At 51.8% G+C, this 17,994-nt stretch overlaps 3 protein-coding genes across 3 annotated transcripts; 2 read left to right on the forward strand and 1 right to left on the reverse strand.

Annotated features, from left to right (window-relative positions):
• Positions 1–388: 388 nt before the first annotated feature.
• On the forward strand, positions 389–4,804 carry EMWEY_00007510 (hypothetical protein, conserved; the record flags this gene model as incomplete). The annotated part of the gene is made up of 9 exons (XM_013481875.1): positions 389–721; positions 1,115–1,696; positions 1,903–2,005; positions 2,227–2,314; positions 2,498–2,546; positions 2,787–2,867; positions 3,427–3,725; positions 4,075–4,318; positions 4,598–4,804. The coding sequence occupies 9 exons, from the start codon at positions 389–391 to the stop codon at positions 4,802–4,804; spliced, it is 1,986 nt and encodes a 661-aa protein (XP_013337329.1).
• A 2,176-nt stretch (positions 4,805–6,980) lies between these two features.
• EMWEY_00007520 (CMGC kinase, Dyrk family, putative) lies at positions 6,981–11,094 on the forward strand (the record flags this gene model as incomplete). Its single annotated transcript, XM_013481876.1, has 2 exons — positions 6,981–10,860; positions 10,991–11,094. 2 exons carry the CDS (start codon positions 6,981–6,983, stop codon positions 11,092–11,094), a joined length of 3,984 nt encoding a protein of 1,327 aa, XP_013337330.1.
• Positions 11,095–14,783: 3,689 nt separating this feature from the next.
• EMWEY_00007530 (hypothetical protein) lies at positions 14,784–17,879 on the reverse strand (the record flags this gene model as incomplete). The annotated part of the gene is made up of 9 exons (XM_013481877.1): positions 14,784–14,830; positions 14,919–14,993; positions 15,335–15,395; positions 15,637–15,827; positions 16,404–16,433; positions 16,723–16,828; positions 17,251–17,341; positions 17,636–17,712; positions 17,817–17,879. 9 exons carry the CDS (start codon positions 17,877–17,879, stop codon positions 14,784–14,786), a joined length of 741 nt encoding a protein of 246 aa, XP_013337331.1.
• Between the last annotated feature and the right edge of the window lie 115 nt (positions 17,880–17,994).

The raw sequence follows: 17,994 nt of genomic DNA on the forward strand, positions 1-17,994 counted from the left end.
AACAGACGAACCCTAAGATCGCTGCCAGTTGTTGCTCGTGATTGGCTGGAGCCTTCCTGGGGCCCGCCCGCTGCAGCAGGCGTCGCTGCTGCAGCTGCTGCTGTTGCTGCTGTTGTTGCTGCTGCTCTTGTCGCTCCTGCTGCATTTGCTTCTTTTCTTGTTGAGTCTGCACTCGATTAAACTCTTAAGAAAATTACTTAGAAGCTTAGGACACTCTTGTCTGCCTACCTTCTGCTGCTGCTGCTGCAGCAGCAGCCGCTCCTCCTGCTGCTACTGAAGCTGCTGCTGCTGCTGCTGCTGCTCTCCCTGCAGCAACACAGCTTCCTTACAATTTGTAGAGTTGACGCTGCAGCACCGCATCCGATGCTGCAGCAGCCTCTTCGCTACTATGGCCGCATCGGCAGCAACAGCTGCTGCTGCAGCAGCAGCAGCTGCTGGTGCTGCTGTCTCAAGGTCTAGGAGGGGGTTATCTCTTGTGGTAGTGGTGGCGGTGTTGCTGCTGCTGCTGCGGCCTTCTGCTGCTAATGCTGCAGCAGCTGCTTCAGGGGCTGAAAGTGGCGGTATGACCCCAGCAGCAGCGATGTCAGCTGCTGCTGCTGCAGCCGGTGGCAGCAGTATCAGCAGCAGCAGCAGGAGCAACGACAACAACAACGACAGCAGCAGCAACAGCAGCAGCCTGATATATGATGTTGAGCTGTCTCCTGGTGCACATAACGTAATGGTGCTGCTGCTGCTGCTGCTGTTTGCTCTGTGGCTGCTGAGTGTGCTGCCAAGATTATTTTCTTTGCTGCATATTAGGAAGCATCTTGAAATGCAACCGGTATGTTGCTGCTGTTGCTGCTGCTGCTTCTGTTGCTGCTGCTTCTTTTGTTGCTGCAGCAGTTGCTGCTGCTCTTGCTTCTGCGTTGTCTGGATATCTTTGTCTTGGTATAACTACTGTATGGCAGATTCGGATTGTCACTGTTGCTGTTGCTGCTGCTGCCTTTGCTGCTCCTGCAGCCTTTGCTGCACCTCTGGTACTGCCTTTGCTGCTGCTGCTGCCTTTGCTGCTTCTCCAACCTTTGCTGCTCCTCTTACTGCTTTTGCTGCTGCTGCTGCGGTTGCTGCTGCACAGGAAGCGCTGCTGCTAGCAGGGTTTGGTCGTTACCGCTATGAGCTGCAGCAGCTAATGCGAGTACACTTTACCAAGCTGCTGCAGCACAACAAGCCTGCTGCTGCTGCTGCTATGCCTCTTGTTGAGGTTAAGGTATATTGTTATGATCCCCTTCCTCTAAATCAAGGAGAGGTACAAGAGAACGAGGAGCATCAGCAGCAGCTGCTGCTCATGCAGCAGCAGCAACAGCAGCAGCAGGAATTGCAGCAGGAACTGCAGCAGGAGATGCTGCTGCTGCACCAAACGGACTCCACAGGCCACAGCAGCAGCCACAACAGCTTCTTTAGTCCTATTGTTGCTGCCTACAGCAGCAGCAGCAGCCGCAGAGAGCGCAACAGCAACAACAGCAACTTACAGCAGCGGGAGGCCCTGCTCAGCAGCCCTTCCTCAACAGCTGCTGCTGCTGCTGCTGCATCCACATCTGCAGCAGCTGCTGCTGCTGCTGCACTTGCAGGAGGGGGATTTGAGGTGTCTGTTGATGCTGCAGCAACAGCAGCAGTTAGAGCCTACTGGGGTGTTGGTCAGAAGGCTATGGAGACCTTTGTAAACCCTAAACCCTAAACCCTAACTCCTAAACCCTAAACCCTCGCACCCTTAACTCAAACCCTCATCAGTGCTTATATAAACCCTTGCAAACCCTAAATACCGCCAGCCCTAAACCCTTGCAAGCGCAGCTGAATGCCCAGGGTTTAGGGTGTAGGGATTAGGGTTTAGGGTTTAGGGTTTAGGGTTTGGTTTTGTCTGTACAGATCAAAGGCAACAACAACAGTGATGGACAATCCCTCCTATCTGGCTCTGCCCGCCGCCTTGCGCGGCTGCTGCCGAGCAGCAGTAGCGACAGCAGCAGCAGCCGTAAGCCGCAGCAGCACCAGCAACAGCAGAATCAGAAGCAGTAGCTTTGGTGCTGCTGCTGCAGCAGCACTTCTTGCATGCGCGCATGCATGCATCCTGTTCAGGAAGGGCCATGGAGAGTCATCTGTACTTGCTGTTTTTGTTGCTGTTGCTGATGGGAAGTAGCTCACATGCATGCATGCTGCTGCTGTTGCTGCTGCTGCTGCTGCTGCTTGCTGCAGGCCGTTTCAACACAGGTACATTTGCTGCTGACAGTGCAGCTATGCCGTGGGGCCCCGATGGGTGCTGCCTTATGTCTGCGCCGCAGATGTAAGCGCTGATCTGCTGCTGCTGCTGCTCTTCTTGCTAGTCTACAGGTGGTCTTGCTTCTGCTGCTTCGCTCTGCGCTTGGAATGCTGCTGCCTCATCATTCAGTGGTTTAGGGTTTAGGGTTTTGGGTCTCCAAGGGTTTATGGATTAGGGTTTAGGGTTTGGCTTGTTTGTGCTGTTTAGTGTGCCTGCTGGGAGGGGACACCGCCTTCGCTTCTTTACACATGATCGAGTAAACCATTAACCCTAAACCCTAAACCCTTGCGTAAACCCTAAACCCTAGGCCTTTGCCTGAAGTCCACAATTGGCTGACCTCGTCTAGACCCTCTTCTCGTCCCTAAACCCTAAATCGTAAACCCTAATCGTTTACGTAACCCCAACGAAACCCTAAACCCTTAGAGGTTTCTCTCCACCCACATATCCAAACATACGACAGCTGTTGCTGCTGTTGTTGCTGCTGCTGCTGCTGCAGGACAACACAGCTGGCCGATTGTCTCCGTTCACTGAGGCGGTCTTCCCGTTGGTTATCGTTGCATCTGTTGGCGGCTCCTCTGTAAGACAGCAACATGTGCAGCAGCAGCAGGAGAGGCAGCCGCAGCACCTGCAGCAACACCTGCAGCAGCAGCAGCCCCTGCAGCAGCTGCTGCTATGTCGGTTTCCTTGTGGGGCCATTAGGCGTGTGTCTGTGTGATTGTAGTTCTGTTTGGAGTGTCTGTGGATGAGACGTATCTTTGCTTCTGCTGTGAAGCTGCTGCTGTTGCTGCTACTGCTGCTGCTGCTGCTGCACTTACGATGGGTTTGTCTTTCAGGGAGAGAAGGAGCCACTGGTCACGCATAGTTTGCAAAGTAAAGGAGAGGTTTGTTGCGCTGGCTTTTGTGCTGCTGTTGCTGCTTCTGGAATTGCTGCTGTTGCTGCTGCTGCTCCAGGTCTCGTTGATGCTGCTGCTGCGGTATTCAACTTCCTTCCGTTGCTGTTTGGATGTATTCGAGTTTGCAAGCATTTTGCTGCTGTTGCAGATAAAGCAACGCTCTCAGCAGCAGAATCACACGCTGCTGCTATTGCTGCTGCTGTTGCTGCTATACAGGCTGCAAGCTGCGATTTGTGTGTTCAGGCAACTTGTCATTTGCTGTTACTGCGTTGTCGTCCATTGCCTCCTCCTCCTCCATCAACGAGCAGCAGATCTCGTGTATCTGCAGCGGAGGCAGCAGCTGCTGCTGCTGCAGCACCGCTGCCTGCATGTTACGTATCTCATCGCTATGAGGTGTACAGACAGCTGCTAGCAGGAGGAAGCTTAGATAAACCACAAGAGAAAGGGGACATCTTTGGTGTTAGCAGCAGCAGTGGCACATTAGACTTAGAATGCCTTGTTTGTATGACCAACCCTAAGAATGTCGTACTCTACCCATGCAGGTACACAACTGCTGCTGCTGCTGCTGCTGCTGATGTTTCTGCTGCTGTTGCTGCCGTTGCTGAGGGTTTTGCTGCTGTTGTTGCTGGTATTGGACCTGCTGCTTTTGGTTTTGCTGCTGGTGTTGCTGTTTCTGGGCCCGGTGCTGCTGCTGGTCCTGCTGCTGCTTTTGGTAGTTCTGGACCTGCTGCTGCTGTTGCTGGGCTGTTGCTTCTGGTGGATCTGTTGCTGCTGCTGCTGCTGCCGTCTTGGTGTTTAGGGTAGTCATGCATGTACTGCCCCACGGAGCTACCTGTTGCATGAATTGTCATTTTTATGCTGTTGTTGCTGCTTCTGCTGCTGCTGCTACAGGCACTGCGCTTTGTGCTTAGAGTGCCTACAGGCGCTGCACCAAGAAAAGTGCCCGGTTTGCCGTTCTCATTTCTTTGGCTTTATTACCTTTCCCCTCAGTAAGAACTTGACAGCAGCAGAATCTGTTTCTGTTGCTCCAGCTGCGGCTGTTGCAGACAGCCGTAACGGCGTAGTCAGCAGCGGCAGCAGCAACAACGGCAGCACGAATGTGCAGCACCACCGAGGGGGCTCAAGGGTAGTCCCAGTGAGCTAAGCTATTTGCAACAGGTGCTGCTGCAGCAACAGCAGCCACAGCTGCAAGTGCTGCTGCAGCAACAGCAACAACAGGGGCAAATGTGTATATGCTTCGTTGTGTATTCCCGTGCTGTCTGCTGCTCCCAACGGTTGCTGTAGAAGCAATCAACATTTGCTGCTGCTGCATTTGCCTCCCAATATTCCTGTATTCCGTTATTCAATTCCGACGCCAAGATCGAGGGCTTAGGGTTTAGGGTTTAGGTTGGGTTGGACTTAGCCGTGTTGACAGGCAGAGACACAGATGGAGACAGTGACGAAATATGCTGCACTGTTCCGGCTTCTTGTCGTGCTTCAAGAGGCAGCAGCAGCAACATATTTCGTCACTGTCTCCATGCCTCTTGAAGCACGACAAGAAGCCGGAACAGTGCAGCAAAAGCAGCAGCAGCAGCACTGCAGCACGCAGCTGCATAACGTTAGATATAGCGCAGTAGCATAATACAACAGCTTCGACCTCCGTCATCTCAAGTCAACAACCAGCAGCCTCTGCTGCAGCTTGCTGAGGTATGCAGCCACCCCAAGGGACTGCACAGGGGAGCACCCCTAAGTACATACGCCCCACGCATGCATAACATGAGTGCATGCATGCGTGCATCTATGTTGGCGCATGCATTCATGCTTATCTAGAGCAACTTTGGCGTTAATTGATCAACAGAGCTCTAGCGACTCCATTGAAGGGCCAGTGGGCAGGAGCGGTCCGGTCGTTGCAGCAGCAACGACCGCAGCAGGGAAGCAGCAGCTGCAGCAGCCGCATCGAAATGCAAGACAGCAGCACAATCGAAATGCAAAGCATCAGCAGCAATGGCAGCTGGGACTGGAACGCTCCCTATTTAACATGTTGAGGCACAGTCTCTCGCGGATAAGCACCAGCAGCTACACCAGCAGAAGCAGCAGCAGCAACAGCAACAGCAGCAAAAGCACCAGCAGCAGCAACAGGAGCGATTAATCAAAGTAGGCTGCTCCCGGTGCTTTTCTTGTGTATATGACTGCCGTCTTTCTAATGCCTGAGGAACTCCTCATGCGGAGAACGCGAGTTTGGTGGCGCGATTGCTGATGTAGCAGCAGCAGCAGCTGCTGCTGTGTTCCTCTAGAGCAGAAAACAGCAATTGCAACAGTATCAGCATTAACACAAACGTATAACTGTAAGAAAAGCCTCTTCCGCACTGTACAAGGCAGCAGCAGCAGCACTCGTGTTCTGTCTAGGAGCAGCAGCAGCAGCAGCAGCAGACAGGTTCAGCAGCAGCAGCAGCAGCAGCAGCAGCAGCACACAAGCACTTCCGCTGTGGTTCTTTGTGACAACTTGACTCTGTTATATATTCACGGATGTAATAATTTCTGCCATGGTGAATCTTATAGTACTGTTAGCAGTAGCAGGAGCAGCAACAGCAGCAGCAGCAACAACAGCAGCAGCAGCGGAAGCCTGCACGAGCACCTGGGACAGCCAGCATACATGCAAGACAGAGCCTTGAAGGAAGCAGGGGCTGCTTAAGTGGCTTTCTTTAAAAAAATGGTTTTAAAGGAATCAAATTGTTAATTTTGTTGCATTTCCTCCTGCTCATTAGAAGCAGCTGCTAGGTGCCATCTCCTTGCAAGACGGGTCACTCTTATTCCCCTGCTGCTGCTGCTGCTGTTGCGGATCGACGCTGCAGCAGCGAGGCAGGCGCACACCTGCAGCAGCAGCAGCTGCTGCTGCTCCCTTCCAATGGAACTTAATCTTTTCCTCTAGTTTTTTTCGAGCCAGCTTACTGCAGCTTGCTGCAGTTTGCTGCAGTGTCACCGAGCCAGTGAGCCACGCGGTCCTCAGTTGCTGCTGCTGCTGCTGCTGCAGCTGCTGCTGCTGTTCTGCAGCATAAGCCGCTGCTGTGTAAGTTTTATTGGTCCTTCACAACTCACACAGACAGTCCGGGGCTGCTGTACCCGGACCCTTTTTGCTGCTGCAGCGGCAATATCAGCAGTAACACAAGCCAGCAGCAGCAACTATCAACAGTAACACAGCTAAGAGCAGCAGTGATTCCTCCTCGTAGCACTCTTCTGCTGCTGAGTCATTGGACAGAGAGACTTAAGCATCAGCGCCGCATGCACCAGGCAGGCATATATACTGGTCGCCGGTTGCTGTCGCTACTTTTGCTGCCGCAGTGTGTAGTGCTGATGCTGCATTTGCATGCATTCACTTAAGGAGATTTAGGAGCAAGAGGGTTGCAGGAGAGACCGTAGAGTGGCTATGCGTCCCCTCTAGCTGCTGGAACAGCAGCAGCAGCAGCAGCAGCAGCAGCGGCTGCAGCAACTGCAACAGCGGCATCTTTAATATCTTCATGGGTGGAAGTTGGAGGCCTTAAAGGAAACCCAAGCAACAGCAGTTACAGCAGCACCTGCCGCTCCTGGTGCTGCTACTTCGTGTCCACCTGTGCTACCACTGCAAGGTAGATGCAGCGGATGGCCATCTTGCCCACGGGGATGGAAAACGCGGCGGCAGCAACAGAGGCAGCAACGGAAGCAGCAACATTATCACCATTATTAGCATCATCATTGTCATCATTATCATCATCAGCATCAGCATCATCAGGAGCTGCAGCAGCATCATGGGAGAATTGGCTGCAGCAGTGCATGCGTGGAAGATGGAAGGAATGGGGAGGGAAGCGCAAGACAGCAGAGGCGACTCGATAGGCAGCTGTTACACTCCTCAGTCCTTTAGAGCAGATGGATCTGAGGCTCCAGCAGCAGCAGCAGGAGCAAATCTGCTGCTGTTACTGCAGCCAGAGTCGAGTCATCCGTCGCAGAACGAGGATCCGCTTGAGCATGCCGACAGGCAAATGCTTCAGCAGCAGCAACGTCAGCAGCAGCAGCAGCAGCAACAGCAGCAGCTGCAACCGACGAAACGTGAGCGTAGCTCGAAGAGTAGACCGAGGTTCATGGCAGCAGCAGCTGCTGTTGCATTTGCGCTGCGTTCTTTGCAAAGACGACCCCAGCCTTCCCGGGATCAGGAGGGGCAGCAGCAGCACCAACACTGGCAGCAGCAGCAACAAAAGCAGCAACAGCAGCCCCTCCACCAGGAGCTGATTCTGTACGAAGGGACGGCAGGGCTTGCAGTAGAAGAGGGGTCGAATTCAGAGGCTGATTGGATAGCGAAGCAAAAACACGAGCAGCAGCAACAACAACAACAACCATGCCAGCAGCATCACCGGCAGCAGCAACAGCAACAGCAACAGCAGCAATATGGCTACCCAGGATCCTTGAGAAAGAAGCCTTCAGAGGCACCATGGACACGATTCCTTGGCAGGTGGGGATATCGTCCTGGGTCTGCTGCAGCTACTGCTGTTCCTACTGCTCCTCCTCCTACTTCTGCTGCTACTGCTGCTGTCGGCATTATGCCCAGCACGCGAGAGGTATATGAGGCAGGCACGGGCGACACCTCAGGCAGCCCAATGGGTGCTTTCGACGCTGTAATGCCTTTCAGCAGATTCTCGTCCTCGACGCTGTACCTGCAGCAGCAGCAGGAGCAACCCGAGGAGCAGCCACAGCATCATGAACATGATGAGCAGCAAGAAGTTGGCGAGCAGCAGCAGCAACAACATGAGCAACAGCAACAGCATGGGCAGCAGCAGCATGGCCAGGAGCATAGGCAGCAGCACGGGCAGCACGAACAACGAGAACAACAAGATACGACATACCATGTCGAGCAACAGGGCAACCTCTGCAGCATCGAGTCTTTCTTATCTGTTGCATCATCAGAAGACATGCCAACCCAGCAGCTGCCGCCGCAGCCGCAGCAGCTCGTGCTGCAGTTCTCTCGCTGCTGCAGCAGTGGCAGCGAAGCAGGAGCTCTGGTTTCTGCTGGAGAGACATTCGAAGAGGATCAGGCCGTGAGGGACCCTGCTGTTGCAGCAGCAAAAGCTGAGGAATTATCTGTGATATATTGCCTTGAGCCTCCTGTCAGGCAGCAGCATCAGCAGCAGGAAGAGTTCTCTGTTGAAGAGCCTTCCATTGCTTGGGAAGCAATTAACGTTGAGGGTAGCAGCAGCACAAGAGATCGCAGCACCGGCAGCAGCGGCAGCAGCGGCAACAGTAGCAGCAGCAGCGCGAGTCGTCTTGCACCAACGAATTTATTTGAGTCTACCTTAAGGGCCGAAGACTCAGAGGACGAAGACAGCGCGGCAGAAAGTTCGCCGCCTACTCCTGCAGTGGCTGTTGCACATACACAGCAAGCAGCAGCAGCTTGTGTAGTTGAGGCGGCAGCTGCAGCAGCAGACGCTGCAGCAGTGATGTTCGAAGCAGTAGAAGGGTTGCCAGCAGCTGCAGCAGCAGGCGATACAGAACCAACGGAGGAAGCTGTCGCAGCAGGAACAGCCGCAGGAGCAACAAAAGACCATGCAGCTCCCTTTCAGGAGCCACCGAGGTCCGCAGCAACACCCAGAAAGAGGGGTCCACCCTACAAGAGGGCGGGTGCCGTCGATTGGCTAATAGCGCAGCAGCAGCACCTTCAGCATCAGCTGGAGCATCAGCGGCAGCACACTTGTCAGGGGGCTGTATTGTCCCCTACAGAAGGCTGCAGGTGCAGCAGCAGTAGCATCCCCGGCAAATTGAGTGAAGCAGAAGTGGCGGCATTGCTACCACCAACTGCAGCAGCAGCACGGACAGCAGCATTCAGCAAAACAGGGACAGCTCTGGAGAGCAAAGGCGTTGTAAAGAAGGTGCAACATAATCACCTGCGCGTCCCTCGCCATCTGACGCTTGCTGCTGCACATCCGTTATGCCCTAGGCTAATGCATACAAAAATATCAGCACAGCAGACAGAAGCTCCCCCCCCCACAGCTGCAGCACGAAGCGAGGCAACAGCAGCTTTACCGGCCTTCCCGCTGAGCCGGGGACTGCGGGTCGCAGCAAGAGGGCCAAGGGGGCTCGAACGCCCTTCTCCCGCCGGAGATGTCTCTCTCAGGAGCTCGAATTACGAGCGACCTCCGCTAGTACAAGCACAGCAGCAGCTGCAGCAGGACCTGCAGCAGCAACAGCAGCAAGCGACGTCACACAAAGCGCTGAGTTGTACAGATCGGCCTCACCAGAACGACAGTCAAAGGGCGAGGACTGCGTCTGGGCGGCCGGGCAGTGCAGTGGGCCCAAGCGCAGCAGCAGCAGAGGACGCCTTCGAGGACATCACAGATCAAGACGAAGCAGCAAGGGCTCCAGCGGCGGGTGTGTTCAAGGGGTCGCCTCCCCTGTCAGCTATTGCAGTGTTGCAACAGTTTGGTTTTCAACTGACACCGTGGGAACGTAGTGAAATTCTCGAGTACCCAATTGTTTTCTATTGGGGATCTTTAAGGAAAAGGCCAGCAGGCACCGAGCGCGCATCAATTTATGGAGGCCCTGCCGCAGCTGCTGCAGCTGCTGAGGGTCGGGCTTTGGCAATTGCCTTGGGTCGGTCCCCAAATGGTATGTCTCAGTCCGCAGCATCAAGGGCTCTTTTGGGTGGGAGCGGTAGCGCTGCGTTTGGAGGTCTAGCTGCAAAAGGTAGCAGGAGGAGCAGCACTCTAAGCAGGAGCAACGGACAGCTCATAAATGCGACGAATGACAGCGCACGCAGCTACTTCTGCGACGCAGAGGGCGACTATGTAGTTTTTGCAAATGACCACATTTGTTATCGTTTCCAGCTGCTGCAGCCGCTGGGCACGGGTTCATTTGGGCGAGTGTTCCGCGCGTTTGATCACAAGACAGGCGAGGAAGTAGCTTTGAAGATCTTGAAAAATAAAAGCAACTTTCACGCCCAAGGGCGAGAAGAAGTTGACGTTCTCCAGCAACTATCTTCCCTGAATAGGGATGGGAAAGCCCATATCGTTCGGCTGAGAGAAAGCCACATGTTTCGTGGGCACTTGGTACTTGCCTTCGAGTTACTCAGCCACAATCTGTACTCGTTTCTGCAAAGCAACAAATTCCGAGGGTTTGAACCACTTGCCGTGAGGAGTTTCGCAGTACAGCTGCTGCGCGCACTGCGGCTGCTGAAGAGAGCTCAGATCGTTCACTGTGACCTGAAACCTGAAAACATCGCCTTGGTGGCAGGGCGCAAGAGCATCGTGAAGCTTATTGATTTCGGCAGCAGCTGCAGGGAAGGCCGCCAGCAGCACAACGCTTATATACAGTCGCGGTATTACAGGGCTCCCGAGATCCTGCTAGGCCTCCCATACGGGCCACCCATCGACATGTGGTCATTGGGCTGTGTCTTAGCGGAACTCCATACAGGTACACCACTGTTCCCTGGGGTGGACGAGGAGGATCAATTGCAGACAATTGCTTCATTGCTGGGTTTGCCCCCGACGGAGCTGATCTTGAGGGCTCCAAGGTCTTCAATCTTCTTTCAAAGAAACGCACATGGGAGCTTTTCTTTTCTCAATGCCCGCTCTAACAAACGAACCGATGAGACGCCCAGCTCCCGGAGGTCACCGTGCTACGCAAGTCTTGAAGACGCTGTCAAACCCGCAGAAAACGCCTTTGTAGACTTCCTTAAAGGTAATTACCGCCTCCACACTCCCACCTCCAGCCCCCTTATCATCATATACACAGCAACCCGCTACGCAACCCAAACACTAACCTGTGCTTTTATACTGCCTATGCTGTTGTGCTGCCTTCCCTCTCCCAGGATGCTTGCGTTGGGATGCGACCGACCGTTTGACTCCTCGGGAGGCTCTCCAGCACCCGTGGTTGCAGGAATTGCGGGCGCCGCGAGAGCGCCACCAACAGTAGCTGAACGACGCTCTGCAGCTTTCCTGCAGCTCTACGGGTGCCGCAACTGGCTGCAGCTAGCCGTATGCTATCCAGGACTATTGAGCAAGGACCACAATTAACATACACCTACACTTTGTTGCTGTTGCCTCAGGTGGCGCAGCGGCATGAGGAGCAGTCGGATTTGTTGGACATGTACAGCATGTGCAGCCCATACAATACAAATGGCTACCTTGTTCAGATGCACGCTTTCTGCGTGCTTACTAAAGTGCATACACGGTCGGTCAAGTCCTTCGTATCCGCTGCCCAGCCAGCGTTTGCACTTAAGGCTTTGGCTCTCATTTTTTTCATGTCGCGCATGATCTATTCATTTTGGGACTTTATATCCGCATTTGATAAGATCCTTTACCTTAACCGCGTCAACGCGCTAGAAAGGCCACTCTAATTGGCCATAGGAGTCAACTAGCAAGAACGCCTCACTGGTGCAGCTGCTGAATACAGTATGCTCCAAAATACTGCAAGGAAAAGAGAAGGCAGCAATGCTGACTGAGAGTGCCACTAGAAGAATGATAATGCTCCCACTCCCCCTACCAGCTGGGACTGTTGTGCTGGCCTGTGTCTCGTCGGACTCGTCCAAAGTGTATGAAAACGCCTTTCCCGCAGTTTTTGGGACTGTTATGTAACGACTAACAGGTTGACCGGTTTGTGCTGGATATGTGCGTCAATGCCCACATGCAGGCTGAGCCTGTTTGAGGACCCATAGCTCCTGCTACCGACGGCAGCATAGTGTGGGTGAGCACACCGTCACAAAGAGAAAGACAGACAATGCCCACTTTAGTTTGGTAGACACTTTAGGACTGTCAGTTGGACTGTGCAGACCTGCTATGAAACTATGGAAGAATGTGCAGTAGGAACCCAAGCAAAGGGAGCAAAGCGGCAGAATTGCCACATGGAAATATCGCCACACCCTGAAATATTGGGCGGAGGCTGCATTGAAACTTCTGAAGTTAACTCGTCTGTACCCCTGTAGTCGACGCAGAACTGTGAGATTGCTGCGTTGCTGATGACAAGAAATCGGATATCGGTCTTATTGACTCGCTTCCTGCGAACGAAGAGGCAGACACGCCAACCACAGATTCGGAAAATGCGTGCTAACGTGAACAGAACCTTGCTCAGGGAACCAAAGCGAACGCCTACTTTTCATAGCAAATGCAACTTTCCGCATAACAACGCGTATCCTATACGTTATTGCATGCAGGTAGACTCCACACAAATTCAACAACTGACTGGGCGAAGCACAATCCTTAGGCGAGGGCGAGGGTTTAGGGTTTCCCATGTTGCAAGTACTTTGCCATGCCTATCACTCTCTGTGCCGCCTCTGCAGCCACACTTTGCGACAAACCAGAATTGCGCATGGCTCGGAGCAGTCTAAAGGCGTTTACACATTCAATCTCCTTAGGCATCTACAAAAAGCATGCAACATTACCCTATGCTCACCAAATCACAGGTTCAACGCACGTTCTAAGCTTCCTGTAAAATGAACAACCACACTCGTCCCCGCATCACACTGCAAGTTTTAACTAACCCAATCATCCGAGTACTACTGCCCACCTGGGTTGCTACAATCGATTGTGCCGTCTACGCCTGCACAATGCGGCAACTCCACCGACAGTTGTAACATACGAACGCCGCATGGCTACTTGTATACCCTTCTATGTTTCCACGCATGCATGTGTGGTCCAGAAGCTGTTGGGGCTTGTATAGGGGCGTATGCCTCTTAGCTAGTTAGCAGTCATCACCTCACCCACCAAACGCACATATCGTTCCTAAACACCAAACCCTAAGTGGCGCTAAGCTTCAAACGTGCCTCCTCGGGAGCCTGAACAAATCCCCAAACAAACCCCACCAAGGTATGCAAAGCATCCTTCATTCTATCTCTCAAACACACCAAGCAAGCGCCGTTGATTCGACAACGAAGAACGCACGCGTACATTCCGGCAACTACTCCGTCCCATTAAGCACCGACACAAAACCCTGTGGCGATAAGCTTCAAACGTACCTCCTCGGAAGTCTGAACAAATCCCCAAACAAACCCCACCAAGGTATGCAAAGCATCCTTCAATTTATCAATCAAACACTCCAATCAAATGCTGCGGATTCGACAACGAAGAACGCACGCGTACATTCCGGCAACTACTCCGTCCCATTAAGCACCGACGCAAAACCCTGTGGCGATAAGCTTCAAACGTACCTCCTCGGGAGTCTGAACAAATCCCCAAACAAACCCCACCAAGGTATGCAAAGCATCCTTCATTCTATCTCTCAAACACACCAAGCAAGCGCCGTTGATTCGACAACGAAGAACGCACGCGTACATTCCGGCAACTACTCCGTCCCATTAAGCACCGACACAAAACCCTGTGGCGATAAGCTTCAAACGTACCTCCTCGGAAGTCTGAACAAATCCCCAAACAAACCCCACCAAGGTATGCAAAACATCCTTCAATTTATCAATCAAACACTCCAATCAAATGCTGCGGATTCGACAACGAAGAACGCAAGCGTAAACTCCGATCACTACTCCCCCCCATTCAGCGCAAATACGCTATCTAACCAGCACTATTGCACACAAGGCCCAATGCTCACTCAAACATCTCACCTACAACCAGCGAATGCCTGCTAAAACTACTAATGCCATGTCCACTCAGGCTGAGTGCGAAGAAAACAGACTCAACCTAACGGAACAGCACGTCCACATTCCCATGCTAACCTACATAAACTGTTCAAATCACTCCCCCTACTAACAACAAAATGTAATCGACATATTGCTTCAACACCCCAAGCACTAATCATCCATCTCCTAACTCTAGCTGCAACCGCTAACACCTCCCCTCGCATCTCCAATCACAGCCACATAGTACACAAAACGCACATCCACTACAACAAATAACTACTTTCGTTCTGAACACAAAACCCTAACTAGCGATGAGCTTAAAACGCACAGGCTTGGGGAACTGAACAAATCCCCAAACAAGCTTCACCAAGATATGCAGCTCATCTTCCAATCAATCCCTCAATATATCCACGAAATGGCAGCAATGGCAACATCAAACAACACACGCATACACTGCAAGAACTACTCCATCACACCCATCACGCAAATACATTTGGCAAGCACCCCCACTGCCCGCAAACTATCAACACGACCCACCCACCAAGGCAAACATCCAACGAACGCCACCTCAATATACTAATGCCGTTGCCACTCACAGGCTGCGGTTGATGAAAAACAGATCCAACCCAACCGAACAGCAGATCCACACTCCCACGAGAACCTACATATGAACTTCCCAAATCATTCATTCCCTCTACTAACAAAATGTATACGATACACTGGTTCAACGCCCGAAACACTAATCATCCACCTCCTAACTCAATTTGCAACCGCACACCCAACACCTCCCCACGCGCCTCCAGTTTTCACCGCAAAATACATCAAACCACCAGCTACTAAAACAAACACATACATTCGTCCCTAAACACCCAACCCTAAGCACCGATGAGCATCAAACGCAGATGAGCGGTAGCCTGAACAAATCACCAAACAGGCTTCACAAATATATGGAGAGAATCTTTCACTCTACCCCTCAAACACTCAAAGCAACCGCTGCTGTTTCGACAACGAACAACGCGCACGTACACTCCCGTCACTACTCCGTCCCATCCATCACGCAAATACGCTTTTCTAGGAGCACTACTGCACACAAGACCCAATACGCACACACCCATCTCACCACACCAACAAACAGCGCACGCCTGCTAAAAATACTGTCACGTCAACTCACGTCCTGCATCTGAAGAAAACAGACCCAACCCTACTGAACCACACATCCACTCTATACGTTTTGCAAGCATCCCCACTGCCCGCACACCACAAACACCACCCACCTACCAAGGCCAACATCCAATGAACGCTACCTCAATATACTAATGTCGTTACCACTCACAGGCTGCGGTTGACGAAAAGCAGACCCAACCCAACCGAACAACACATCCACACTCCCATCCCAACCTACATACCAACTTCCAAAATCAGTTAGCCTGGTAACACGGTTTCAAAAATACGTCTCTTCTACATTGTTAACATCACTCATCCATATCCTAACTCAATTCGCAACCCCACACCCAATACCTCCCCACGCGCCTCCAGTCACCTACCTCACACTACACCAAACGCATATCTAATATAACAAACTCCTACCTTCGTCCATGAACACCAAAGCCTCAGTAGCTATGAGTTTCAAACGTACAATCTTCTTCTTCTGGAACAATCCCAAGCAAACACCACCAAAACATACAGATCATCTTTCATTCTATCCCACCATAACCCCACACACTGGCCACAAACAAGCATATATTCCCATCACCACACCATCGAATGCATCGCGCAAATACATTTTACAAAGAGCAACAGTGGCTGCACAGCCCAGCACTAAACACCCAACGCAACTCGCCAACAACAAATGACCGCCAGCTAAAACTACTAATATCGTGTTCGCTTACGATCTGATAAAATCCAGACCCAATCCAACAAACCAACGCATCCGCACTCAGATGCCAACCTTCAAATCGACTTCTTAAACAACTCTCCCCACTAAACACAATGTCAACGATACATTGCTCCAACTCCCCAAACGTGAAATAGCCATATTCTAACTCCATCCGCGCACCCACACCCAACGCCTCCCCAAGCGCTGCCAGTCACCAACTCACAATACACCAAACGCATACCTGCAAACACAAGCATGCACTGTCGTCCCTAAATACTGAATCCTACGTCGCAAAGAGTTTCAGGTGCACAAGCTCGGGAACCTAAACAAGTCCCCAAACAAACAAAACCAATATATCGCATCGTTCATTCTATCCCCCAATAACTCCACACACTGCACGCTACTTCAACATCAAACAAGACGGGCATATGCCTTTATGACTACACCAATGCATGCGTCTAGCAAATACCCTTGCAAACAGCAGCACTGGCCGCAACGCCCAACACAAACCCACCCATCAACGCCAACCACCACCCAATGCCTGCTAAAACTACTATGCCCTGCCCACTCACATCCTGGTGTTCCCGACGAAAAGAACCAATCAAACCGAACAACACATCCACACTCCAATGCCAACCTATAAATCAGCTTGTCTAACCACGCTCCCCAATAACAAGCCAACGATACATTGCTTCAACACTCCAAACACTAATCGTCCACATCCATTCGCCAGTGCACACCCAACAACTCCCCCCGCGTATCAAGTCACCACCTCAATACATCCACTCCCACAAACATCTACCTCCGCTCCTAAACACAAAACCCTAAGTAGCGAAACGCCTCACACGTACCTCCTCAGACAACTGAACAAGTCCCCATACAAACAACCCCAAGACATGCAGTGCAACTTTCACTCTTTCCCGCAGTACCAAACAACACACGTATACAATCCCACCATTACCCCATCGTCTCCATCACGCAAATACGTTTTGCAAGCAACACCAATTCACCCACAAACCTCTGCTGATGAAAGCACACCAAACCCAACCGAACAACACAACCACACACAGATGCTAACCAGCAACACAACTTCCCAAACCACTTCCCCCAACAACCATGTCAGCCATACGTTGCTCCAACACCCCAAACATCACCCCTTCATCCCCTAACACCATTCTCAACCCCACACCAACGCCTCCTCGCGCCTATCCAGTCACCACCTCATAATCCACCAAACAAACATGTACTACTACCACAAGCATCTCCTTTCGTTTCCTAACAACCGAAGAACGGCAGCATATAGTGCTAATGTCGTGTCCACACACAGGCTGCGGTTGGAGAACAACAGACCTAACTTAACCCAACAATACATCCACACTCTCACGCTAGCTTCCCAATCAACTTCCCAAACCAATCACCCTGGTAACACAGTTTCAACAGCAGGCCTCTCCTACACCTGAACCATCACACATCCACCTCATAACTCCACTCCCAACCGCAAACCCAACACCTCCTCCCAAGCATGGAGTCACCACCTCATAATACAACTAACGCGCTTATCCTGGCACAACCATCAACTTCCCTCCTCAATCCGAAAACCCTATGTAGCGACAAGATTCAAACCCACTTCCTGAGGAATTTGAAAAAATTTCCAAACAAACAACAACACATCCAGCGCAAGTTTCATTCTATCCCGCAATAATTCCAAATACTTGCCGCTGCCTCCACACAAAACAACACAAGCATGCTCTCCGATCAAAACTGCATCCAATCCATCATGCAATTATGATTTGCAAGCATCCCCACGGCCCCTAACGCACAATAATAACACAACCATCAAGGCCAACAACCAACGAAAGCCAGTTAAAACTACAAATATCGTGTACACTCACAGGTAAACCAGAAGAATACAGACGCACCCCAACCCAACAACACATCCACACTCTCATGCCAATATACAAATCAACCTCCCCAAATACTCCTCCTACTAACATATGTCAGTGATAGATTACCCCAACCCCCCAAATATCACCTCTCCACCTTCAACATCCACGCGCAACCGCACACCCAACACCACCCACCAAAGCATCTACTCACCCACCTCACAATACACCAAACACACATCTAATATAACAAACATCTACTTTCGTCCCTAGACACCAAAGCCTCAGTAACTAGGAGTTTCAAACGCACCAGCTCTCCGTACTGAACAAATCCCCATACGAACAGCACCAAAACATGCAGATCATCTTTCATTATATCCCACCATAACATCCCATACGGTCCACTGCTTCGCCATATATTCCCATCAATACACCATCGCATGCATCGCGCCAATACGTCTTCCACGCAGCACCACGGCCTGCCCGGC

Source organism: Eimeria maxima, genomic scaffold (assembly GCF_000499605.1).
Source record: "Eimeria maxima Weybridge genomic scaffold, Emw_scaff45, whole genome shotgun sequence".
NCBI classification, from domain to species: domain Eukaryota; phylum Apicomplexa; class Conoidasida; order Eucoccidiorida; family Eimeriidae; genus Eimeria; species Eimeria maxima.